The 12,457-nt window shown below is 36.3% G+C and overlaps 2 protein-coding genes across 2 annotated transcripts; both read right to left on the bottom strand.

Moving 5' to 3' along the window:
• Window positions 1-859: 859 nt before the first annotated feature.
• Window positions 860-5,500, bottom strand: LOC17884726 (ABC transporter B family member 22). The gene is made up of 7 exons (XM_006292545.2): window positions 5,294-5,500; window positions 4,753-4,807; window positions 4,463-4,641; window positions 3,912-4,369; window positions 3,299-3,839; window positions 2,323-3,219; window positions 860-2,246 (listed from the first exon to the last, which is right to left on the bottom strand). Exons 1-7 carry the CDS (start codon window positions 5,483-5,485, stop codon window positions 870-872), a joined length of 3,699 nt encoding a protein of 1,232 aa, XP_006292607.1. The 5' UTR covers window positions 5,486-5,500; the 3' UTR covers window positions 860-869.
• A 1,346-nt stretch (window positions 5,501-6,846) lies between these two features.
• LOC17887038 (ABC transporter B family member 22) lies at window positions 6,847-11,317 on the bottom strand. The gene is made up of 7 exons (XM_006292312.2): window positions 11,081-11,317; window positions 10,724-10,778; window positions 10,451-10,629; window positions 9,897-10,354; window positions 9,280-9,820; window positions 8,297-9,193; window positions 6,847-8,217 (listed from the first exon to the last, which is right to left on the bottom strand). Exons 1-7 carry the CDS (start codon window positions 11,288-11,290, stop codon window positions 6,847-6,849), a joined length of 3,711 nt encoding a protein of 1,236 aa, XP_006292374.1. The 5' UTR covers window positions 11,291-11,317.
• Window positions 11,318-12,457: the final 1,140 nt, after the last annotated feature.

Genomic DNA, 12,457 nt, shown 5'->3' on the forward strand with positions numbered 1-12,457 from the left:
ACTTTTGATTTAATAACATTTTTTATTTATTTAATAACTTACACAATTAGGGCATCCTCATTGGGGGTATCTTATGAGGCTAAGATACCCCCATTTTTCCAAAAAAAATCCTTATATAACATAGTTTCTTTGAAAAAGTAGGGGTATCTTAGCCTGCTAAGATACCCCCAATGAGGATGGTCTTACACATCTTAAAAAAAAAACGAGCGTATATTTTGCCAGTTCTAAGCATATTGAGTGGGAAATAAACGTTTCTATACGTCCATCATAATATTCTAGATTCCACATTAATAGTTTAGGTTCGTGAAACAACAAATAAGTCATTTAAATTCACATAACATCCTTACTAGCATTTTTTAAATAATTATTCAGTTAAAATAAGTTCAAAATATATCATAAAATTTTATATAATAAAGTATTGTGTGCTTGTTACCAAAAAAAAAAAAAGGTATTGTGTGCTTGTCCATAGTTTACTTATCTAATTACAATGATTTTAATACATAATCCTGTTAAAATCTTTGAAATTCTATGGTCAACTATATTCAGTCATTCATTTATAAAAATAAAAGATTCGCACATGCATTAATTTTATTTGGTCTTTCTTATTTTGGTTTTGGTCTTTTCTTTTTTCCTTTTTTTTTGGTTTCCTGTTGCTATCCCAATGCTAGTTATTATGTTCGTGGGTTTGCACAACTCATAATCTTATACAATGATTTATTTTTCTTTATAATCATCCCAAGTTGTTCGACAAATACTTTATATTTTTTTATATATATATATATATATGCAAGAACCACAACATCACTATATATATTATTTTCCTTTGTCTTAATATATAGATTTTGTGTATTATTAAGTATCATTCAACGTTACGAAACAAACTGAGTTGTCTGGCGACTAACCAATGAGAAATATATCCCTGTGGAACCTTTTCCAATTAAGGAAGCATGTGTTCCACACTCCACAACTTCCCCTTTGTCTAAAACACTTATCATGTCACACTTTTGAATCGTACTAAGTCTATGTGCGATCACAACGCTTGTCCTCCCAACCATCAAACGCTCGAGTGCGTCCTGCACAATACGCTCTGATTGGTTGTCTAGAGCGCTCGTAGCTTCATCAAGAAGCAACACTGATGGGTTCTTTAGAACCGCTCGAGCGATAGCTATTCTCTGTTTTTGACCACCTGACAATTGTATACCTCTATCTCCACAATACGTCTCGTAGCCGTTCGATAATGATAAGATGAAAGAATGAGCGTTCGCTGCCTTTGCCGCCTCGATAACCTCAGTCTCGTCGATCTTGTCTGATGTTCCTCCAAAAATTATGTTCTCTCGGATCGTTCCAGCAAACAATACTGGCTCTTGACTAACCAAAGCTATGTGTTGACGAAGCAATCTTAGATTATACGATCTTATGTCGCGACCATCTATTTTTACACTACCCTTTAACGGGTCGTAGAACCGCTCGATTAGGCCAATTATTGTGGATTTACCAGACCCGCTTGGACCGACTATCGCTGTAGACTTCCCCTCGTTAATCTCCATGGAAATGTTCTTGAGTATCATTACATCTGGTCGTGTTGGGTAAGCGAAGTCCACATTGACAAAACTGATTTGTCCCTTGATATTTTCCGGTTGGGATCCATCCGGGTTCTCGGGCTCAATTGTTGTGCAGCGATCCAATACTGCGAAAACCGAGGCAACTGCATCCGAGCCCTTGGCTAGATCCGTAGTCATGGCCCCAGCTTCTGCAATAACACGACCAGTACTAACAAATACTATAAACAACTCAAAGAATGCTTTTGACGTTATCTTCCCATCAGCTATAAGTCTACTCCCATACCAGAAATTCAAAACTGAAATGCTAGTCATGAGGCATCGCGACGTTCCAAGTACAATCCCAGCTAACCATGATTGCCGGATGTTTTCTCTCCGTGGACCGTCTTGAACTCTTTCGAGTAATTTTAATATTCGTTCTTGTGATGAAAAAGCTGTGATGGTTCGGATATTGGAGACAGCTTCCGCAGCTAGTTTGCTGCTCTCGTCTTGAGCTTCAATAGCTTTTATGGATAAGCTTTTGAGTACAATACGTTGGCCGTAGAAGCACAAAACAACCACTGGCTGTACCGCGATCATCACAATGGCGAATTTCCATGCAATGACCATACCAAGTGTGCAAGCTATACTCACTGCTGATATAGTTTGTACCAACAATGACACTCGTTCACCAACAAGTGATCTCACCTATTATATCAAAATTTATAAGATTATTGGAAAAAAAATATTTCATAAGTTTGAATTTATAGAGCAGGAAACATACCACGTTCGCATCTTTTGCTAGTCTAGAGCAAATTACACCACTCGAGTTCTCTTCTTCATCGAACCAGCTTACTTCAAAGGTCAATAGCTTTGAAAGAATATTTTCTCGGATACGTTTTGTTAGGTATTCACCCATGTAAGCAAAACTATAATGTTGAATGATACTTATCACAAAACTGAACATAGATAGACCAAAGAAGAGCAACACATAGATCCTTGTATTTTCCTTGATCTCATCATGGCTCTTTAGAAAGTACACTGACACCATTGATCCTGAAACATAAGAATATGTTGGTTGTATGGCCCCATATAGAGCTGCACTTAAGCAACCATACAGTGCATGTTTCCACTCTGGTTTATTCATCGCCATCAATCTCTTAAACGATGGTACAAGCGTCTTCTTATCCTTTGGGATCGAAGCACAAAGATTTGTATCGGTGCTTGAACTCATGAACAAGTTTGACAAGTTTTGATTAGAAATTCTTGGACTGTACTTCAAATCTTTGCTCGAAATTGAGAGTTGATCCCTTTGCAAACTTACTTTATTGTTATCATCCAATTCTTCATTTTCTATCAACTGTAAGCGGACTAGAGAAGAATATTGACCTTCTAAGTTCTCCATGAGGTCTTCATGTGATCCACTTTCTACAATGCGACCGTTGTGGAATACACATATAACATCGACATTACGAATAGTAGAGAGGCGGTGGGTAATAACAATAGTTGTACGACCAATAGAGGCATTGTCTAAGGCTTCTTGGACTACTCTTTCGGATTTTGAGTCTAATGCGCTTGTTGCCTCGTCTAACAGGAGAATTGTTGGTGACTTGATTATCGCACGTGCAATCGCAATTCTCTGTTTCTGACCCCCTGACATTTGCACTCCTCTCTCTCCAACCTTGTTGTGTAAAGGAAAGAAAACATAAATTTACATGTTGATACAACAAAAATAATTACATAATTAGTATCTTTCTAACCTGAGTTTTGTAACCAAAAGGAAAATGAGAAATGAAATCATGAGCATTTGAAGACTTTGCAGCTTCCACTACTTCATCCATGGATGCATCCTCTTTACCAAATAGTATGTTCTCTTCTATCGATGTAGCAAAGAGCGCTGGCTCTTGGCTAACAAGACCCATTTGTGATCTCAACCATTTAACTTGCAACTTACTAATGGACACACCATCAATGAGAATATCTCCCCCGATGGGATCATAGAACCTTTGCAAAAGAGATATCACAGATGATTTTCCCGATCCGCTTGCACCCACCAAAGCCACAGTTTTCCCACTTGGAATTTTCAAACAAAAATCATCAAAGATTGAGGTTTCAGGTCTAGACGGGTACATGAATTTAACATGCTTAAATTCAACTTCTCCTTTTACATTTTGTAAAATTTTACCATCCGTGTTGTCCGAATCAATATTGGGAACTCTTTTAATCACTTTGATAATCTTTTCCCCCGCTACAACCGCCTCTGAGAGATATTTGAGATTCGACAAACCTCGACCAAACGATCTGAAACATACAAGATAATAAAGATCAAAACTACAATAAGAAAATCAAAGAGCGTTAGACATCTATACTTACGTGCCACCAAAGGTGATGCATATGATGACTGCGAAGATAGTACCGCCTTTGGCGCCGTGGTACATAACCATTCGACTTCCGTACCAAGTCATGAACCCCCAAATGGCGAAAACAATACCATTGCTCCCAATGGCAATTCCTTTAGCTAGTCCTTGTCTTAGTCCTAGCTTCACCAAGCCTTGAAGTGCAGCTGAGAATTTCGATATCATCTTCTTCTCACTACCAAATGCATAGACGGTTCGCACCAACGAGATGGCTTGCTCGGCAATAGAACCAGCCACATTGTACTCTTCGCGTATTTTTCTTGAGATGCTGATAAGGACTCTTCCACACATCAGTCCGGGGATCAAGAGGAGGATAAAGAACGGGAAGCCTACGATTGCGAGTCTCCACAACATGAAGAATCCCACGATGTAGCTTGCGACAAATGCCGATGCATTCATCAAAAAGTTTGGTAACTGTTTGAAATAAATAAACAAATTTCACTTGTGAGACCTTTTCACTACACGAAACAACAATTATGATTGTAAATATAGATATATAGGTTAAACCTTTTCACTAAGGACGTCTTGGATGACAAGAGTGTCACTAGAGACACTAGTGATAACATCAGAAGTGCTTGTGACATGAAGATCAAAGTAACCAACATCTTGTCTTAACACTGCTCTTAAGTACCTCTCTCTCATTCTTGATGCTTGCCTCTCCCCTGTCCTTGTCCAGCAATATCCTTCTGTTTTGTTTGTAATTTATTATGTTGAAATGCATCAAAAATAATTAGTTTGGTTTGTTTTAATTTCTCTTACAAAAGGGAAAGAGTTAAAACATTATCTAAAAGACTTACCAACGAAACATATCACCAAAGATGCACCAGCGACATAAAGTAAAGCTACAGCGTTCTGTTAATTACCCAAACCATAAGATACATTAGTAGTAATCATTTCTTATAATCATAATTAATAAATATGTATTTTATAAACAAAATTGTATGTTTTTTTTTTTTTTTTGAATTTAATGTTAAATTATATTCAAGAAAAAAATGGAAACGTTTTTACATCAAGTGCAACGATTCTTAGAAATTTAAATGTTTAGAAGAGGAAGCTTAGGAAACTAATGCTAAAACGCTTAGACACCGGTTGAATGGCGCGTTTATCTATACTCTTAACTCTTAACTCTCAATTCTTAAAGAAAATTGTATGTTTATCTATATAGTCTTAACTCTCAACTCTCAAGAGTCATTTATTTAAGTCCTCGCACTTTTATCTCAAAACCAATTAGCAATGAACCGAGAACTAGAATAATCCATAACACATATCATAGCTCGTTCTTACACTAAGAACTGAGACCAAAAGCATAGAACATAGAGTAAAGAAGTCAGGAAAGACCTTCATGATGGCATGCATGAATTTTTCATCACCGACTTTGGAACCACCGATGTTGTTCAGTAGCAAGCCTGTAATGAAAAATGTGATAGGAGTGATGAAGCCATCAGCTATGGCTCCGATTAAACCTAATCCCATCAGCACTAAATCCACACCATCCGCATGCATGAATATGCTTCGACAGCTCTTCATCATCTTCTTCTTCCTCTCCTTTGTTTTTATTTTCTGAAAAGAAAATCTAAAACTTGACTTTAAGGAAACAAGAGAGCAAACAAAGTCTTCGTTTCATTAACTATTAACAGAGCAAGTTGCATTGTTCAATAATATAAAACCGGGAGACAAAGACAGAACCGTTGGTCTTTAAATAATAATGAACAAAAAAATAAAAAGAATTACATGCTTGTATTTTTTTTAATAATTTAGACCAAGAAAAACATGTTTTAAATATTAATCTATATCTCGTACATATATCTATCTATCTTTAGTATCTCTTTAGATTCATCTATACCTTGTAAACATGTATAAATACTTCGGCCTAGAGGTTTTTTATCAATAAGATCAACAAACATTGAAACCTTGAGTCTAATTTGCTATGTTATCAGAGCCAAGTTTTAATGAACAAATAATAAGAATCACATGCTTTCTTCTTTTATGATTTAGACCACGAAAACCGGTTTATATCAAATTTTACATTACCTTGGATATGGTTTTCTTTTAAATTTTGAGGTCAAGTAACACAACGGTTGATATATCAAATTTCTCACTGCAGTTTTATAAAACGTCTAAATGGGCATTGGTTATCTCTATGGGTGTCAAAATGAGTTGTTAGCTCGCGAGCTAGCTCAGCTCAGCTCAACTCGGTTTTGTATGAGCGCGAGCTCTATTTTTTAGGATCATTAAATAAATGAGTTATATGATCGAATTTAATTTAGATAGCGAGTTATATGAGCGAGTTTAATGAACATGAGCTAGATTATGAGCTACACTTTTCGTTAGAATTAGGTTTTTTAGCATTAAATGGAATTAAACAATATTTTAAGGCAAAGTTAGGCAAACAACTATATTAAACTAAATATTAGGTCAATACATGTACATACATGCAGCCTTTTTTCATCCATAAATTTGGATTTAAAATAAGTTATATCAATTGAGGTTTTCTTTTTGTTTTTATTTTGTAAATGTTTTGTATCTATCTAAGTTTTTAGGTGAAAACTCCAAAATGTTTTGAACGTTTAATACATCTAACTTTTTTGGATTTTACTATCATCGACATCAAATAAATGGTGGTCAGTGGACAATATCTAGTAATAGAGAATTGAACTAGCACATGCTTCATGCAGACACAAACCTTATTTTTCGGGTGGTACGTGAATAAACTAACTTACCAAACTAAACCAAAATATAAATGATTTTCCAAAATTGTAAAAATAAATGGGTCAGTTCTCAAAATATCCATTTTATCGACATCACTAACTTCTCTCCCTAACATAATAAATTGGGATTTTAATATACTTATAATAAATGAAATTTCATATTTTTAAAAATATATATATGCTTCAACAATGAGTTCTTTGGCGACTGACCATTGAGAAATATGTTCCCATGGGACCTTTTCCTAACAAGAAAGAGTGTGTTCCACATTCCACAACTTTCCCTTTGTCTAAAACAGTTATCATATCACAGTTCTGAATTGTACTAAGTCTATGTGCGATCACAACACTTGTCCTCCCAACCATTAAACGTTCGAGTGCGTTTTGTACCATGCGCTCAGCTTGGCTGTCTAGAGCACTCGTAGCTTCATCAAGTAACAACACTGATGGGTTCTTTAAAACCGCACGAGCAATTGCTATCCTCTGCTTCTGACCACCAGACAATTGTACTCCTCTGTCCCCGCAGTATGTGTCATAACCGTTCGATAGCGATGTAATGAAATCGTGAGCGTTGGCTGCTTTCGCGGCCTCGATGATCTCTGACTCATCGATATTTTCAGATGCTCCTCCGTACATGATGTTCTCTCGGATAGTCCCAAGGAACAAAGTTGGCTCTTGGCTGACCAAAGCTATATGTTTACGAAGTGATCTCAAATGATATGACCTTATATCTCGGCCATCGATTTCTACACTACCTTTTAACGGGTCATAGAACCGTTCGATCAAGCCAATTACTGTGGACTTACCTGACCCGCTTGGACCCAAAATGGCAGTGGACTTTCCCTCATTGATGTCAATAGAGAAGTTCTTGAATATAATCACATCTGGTCGTGTTGGGTACGCGAAGTCCACATTAGAAAATCTGATTTGTCCCTTTATCTTTTGTGGGACAAATCCTTCATGGTTCTCCGGGTCAATTTTTGTGTAGCGATCTAACACTCTGAAGACTGATGCAACCGCATCCGAGCCTTTGGCTAAATCTGTTGTCATGACTCCAGCGTCCGCGATAACTCGACCAGTACTCACAAAGAGTATAAACAGCTCAAAGAATGCTTTTGACATGATCTGTCCATTAGCAATTAGCTTACCACCGTACCAGTAATTTAGAACTGATGTGCACGTCATGAGGCTTCTTGAAGTTGCAAGGACAACCCCTGCTAACCATGATTGGCGGATGTTTTCTCTCTTGGGGGCTTCTTGAACCTTTTTGAGTAATTTTAGGATCCGTTCTTGAGACGAGAAAGCTGTGATGGTTCGGATGTTGGAGACGGCTTCCGCAGCTAGTTTGCTACTCTCTTCTTGTGCTTTAATTGCTTTTTTAGATATGCTTTTGAGTACAATGCGTTGAGTGTAGAAGCACGCGACAACCACGGGCTGTATCGCAATCATTACAATGGCTAATTTCCAAGAAATGACCAAACCAATTGTGCAAGCTATGCTCACTGCTGATATAGTTTGTACCAACAATGATACTCGTTCACCAACAATAGATCTCACCTGTCGTAACAAAAAGTTATAAATTAACTTCTAAAAAAATTGTTTTGTAGAGTTTATATAAGTATGAGATAAGACATACCACGTTTGCGTCTTTGGCTAGTCTAGAGCAAATTGCACCACTCGAGTTCTCGTCTTCATCAAACCAGCTTACTTCAAAGGTCAATAGCTTTGAGAGAATATTTTCTCGGATACGTTTCGTTAAGTATTCACCCATGTAAGCAAAACTATAATGTTGAATGATACTAGTCAAGAAACAAAAAACAGCTAGACAAACAAAAAGCAGCACGTAGATCCTTGTTTTCTCCTTCATTTCATCATGACTCGTTAGAAAATACACTGACACCATTGATCCTGAAGCATATGCGTAAATCGGGTGTAAGGCGCCATATAAGACTGCACTTAAGCAACCATATGATGTATGTTTCCACTCTGGTTTATTCATCGCCATCAATCTCTTAAAAGATGGCACATGCAGCTTCTTATTCGTTGGAATCGAACCACGAACATTTGTATCAATGCTTGAAGTTGTGAACAAATTAGAATGGCTTTGAATAGAAGCCCTTGGACTATACTTCACATCTTTACTTAAAATCGAGAACTCACCATCCCCCATACTTACATTAATGTTATCATCTGATTCTTCAGTTTCCATTATTTGTAAGCGAACTAGAGAAGAATACTGACCGTCTAAGTTCCTCATGAGGTCTTCGTGTGATCCAGTTTCTACAATGCGACCATTGTGGAATACACATATAACATCAACGTTACGAATAGTAGAGAGGCGGTGGGCAATAACAATAGTTGTACGACCAATAGAAGCATTGTCTAAGGCTTCTTGGACTACTCTTTCGGATTCTGAGTCTAATGCGCTTGTTGCCTCGTCTAGTAGGAGAAGTTTTGGCGATTTGATTATCGCACGCGCAATTGCAATTCTTTGCTTCTGACCTCCTGACATTTGCACTCCTTTCTCCCCAACCTTTTTGTGTAAAAAAAACATATATAAATCTTGATCCAAAAAAAAAAAACAAATAATCAAATATCTTTCTAAAATTGGAATCGAACCTGAGTTTTGTAACCAAGAGGAAACTGAGATATGAAATCATGAGCATTTGAGGACTTTGCAGCTTCGACTACTTCATCCATCGATGCATCCTCTTTACCAAATAATATGTTTTCCTCTATAGATGTGGCGAAAAGTGTTGGCTCTTGGCTAACAAGACCCATTTGTGATCTCAACCATTTTACTTGCAACTTGTTAATGGACACACCATCAATAAGAATCTCTCCAGCCACCGGATCATAGAATCTTTGTAATAGTGATATCACAGTAGATTTTCCTGAACCACTTCCACCGACCAGAGCAATAGTTTTTCCTGGTGGAATTCTTAGACATAAATCATCAAAGATTGGGGTCTCAGGTCTAGACGGATACATGAACTTCACATTCTTGAATTGGACTTCTCCTTTAATATTCTCAAGAATTTGACCTTTAGGATTGTCTGAATCAATATAGGGAACTCTTTTAATCACTTTGACAATCCTTTCCCCCGCTACAACCGCCTCTGAGAAATCTTTGAGATTCGACAAACCTCGACCGAGTGATCTACCCAAAATTATAAGATACCAAAGATCAAAAACTACAATAAGATAATCAAAGAGCCTTAGACATGAATACTTACGTGCCACCATAGGTGATACAAATGATGACTGCAAAGATAGTACCGCCTTTAGCGCCATGGTACATAACCATCCGACTTCCATACCAAGTCATGAACCCCCATATTGCATAACTGATACCATTGCTCCCAATGGCAAGTCCTTTAGCTAGTCCTTGTCTCACCCCTAGGTTCACTGAGCCTTGAAGCGCAGCTGAGAATTTTGATACCATTTTCTTCTCACTACCAAATGCATAGACGGTTCGCACCAACGAGATAGCTTGCTCAGCGATTGAACCAGCCTCACTATACTCTTGACGTATTTTTCTTGAGATGCTGACGAGTGCTCGCCCGCACATCAGCCCGGGAATCAAGAGGAAGACAATGAACGGGAAGCCAATGATTGTAAGTCTCCACAGCATGATGAAACCAACAATGTAGCTTGCAACAAATGCCGATGCATTCATCAAAAAATTTGGTAACTGTTTGAAATTAAAAAAATATTTTATTAGTAAGACAATTTTACTATAATAACAAATAGCAACAATAATGAACATATAGAGATATAAAGTGTAGACCTTTTCACTTAGAACGTCTTGGATGACAAGGGTGTCACTAGAGACACTAGTGATAACATCAGAAGTGCTTGTAACATGAAGATCAAAGTAACTCACATCTTGTCTTAACACCGCTCTTAAGTACTTCTCTCTCATTCTTGATGCTTGTCTTTCTCCTGTCCTTGTCCAGCAATATCCTTCTGTTTTGTTTGTATTTAGAAAATATAAAACTATTTTATTTCTCTTTCCTTTCAGCTAAAAATATAGATATGAAACAATATCTAAAAGACTTACCAACGAAACATATCACCCAAGATGCACCAGCGACATAAAGCAAAGCTACAGCATTCTGTTAATTACCCAACGTGTACCAAGAAAAAGAAGATATATACATTAGTACTCTCTTATGATAAAAGTATAAAGAACCATATGTTTACATCCTTACAAGATTCTTAAAACAAATTAGCAATGAATGAAATAGAATGATCCATATATCTCTTATACATTAGATTTGTTTACATATGTATGTTTATCATAACTCCTACCATATATAGATAAACATACATATGTTAACACATATTGGTGATACACATTCTTGCTAAGACCAAAAAGACCGAGAAAATAATGTAAAGAGGAGAGAAAAAAATTGACCTTAATGATGGCATGCATGAAGGTTTCATCACTGAATGAAGAATCATCACCTACGGCTCCAATGTCATTCAGTAACAAGCCTGTAATGAAAAATATTATAGGAGTGACAAAGCCATCACCAATAGCTCCAAGTAAACCTAGTCCCATCAGCACTAAATCCACACCGTCCGCGTGGTTAAATATCGATCTAATGTTTCGAAAACACTTCATCTTCTTCCTCCTCTCCTTCTGCTACTTCTTCAGTTTATGTTTCGGAGAAGAAAGACTAAGAAACAACACCTTGACTTTAGGGGAACGACAGCACTCAAAGTCCTTTCTTTAAGCACAACACATTAATGAGGGGAGCCATAACTTTGTTAATATATACTAATCTTTATTTTCTTGATTGTCTCGTGTGATATAATTTGTTATACACGTCTTTCTCCTCAGTCATGTTATATAGCAAATCTTAGAAAGAGAGAGAGACCATTGGGATTTTATATTAATGACATGTTTTTGGTATACCATTTCAAATGTTTAATCATTTTAGAAATAATATGTTGTATATATACACTAAAATAATTGATTTTGCCTGCATCACTAAACGATTATGGCTAACATATCTCATGTTTCACCATATTTTGATTAGGGAAAAAAAACAAGACAAACTCAATTGAATGCGATTGGTCGACAAATCTATAGTATCGTATTCATGTATCACGTTCGTAGATTGAAGGCCATCTTGATCATTTAAAAAATATATAGATATCAGACATGTAATCAATGTATCATTGACTTTAGCTGTCTTTATAAGATCACTGATCACTACAATTAGAATAATAATACCTTGTTGATATGGCAATTTGATAAAATTATATTATCTCTAAATAAACTTAGTGTTTTGATCCATAATCTTCATTAATCTAAAAATTAACTTTTGATGATGATTGCAAAACATGTTTCTCATAATCAGTATAAGTAGACAGTAAATAAAATAAAAATATTGTTTCAAAACATCTTATGTCCATTTCCCAAATCTCAAAACACAAATCTAGCCTATTTGTGTTTTTCATCTAACTTTCATATTGGACAATATTGGACAATATTGGACCATATGCGCCTCGATATTGTTATTGTAATTAGGTTTGAGATCACACATATGTTAGCTTGTATATAAGACAAAGTATGTACATTACGATCAAATAAGAAAACCTATTTTACCACAAACTAAGGTTTCTTGACAGACAAGTTGACTCTAAAGTCAAAGTTTCAATCTATCCAAGCTAGCTACTTCAGAGTTCCGTTTTTGACATTTTCATACATTACTGTGTAGTATATATAAGAAGCTTTAATTTTCTGAGCTACAAAAAGGATTAGTCTCTTTTCACTTTTTTGGTT

The sequence above is a fragment of the Capsella rubella genome, unplaced genomic scaffold (assembly GCF_000375325.1).
Source record: "Capsella rubella cultivar Monte Gargano unplaced genomic scaffold, Caprub1_0 scaffold_5, whole genome shotgun sequence".
Lineage (NCBI taxonomy): Eukaryota > Viridiplantae > Streptophyta > Magnoliopsida > Brassicales > Brassicaceae > Capsella > Capsella rubella.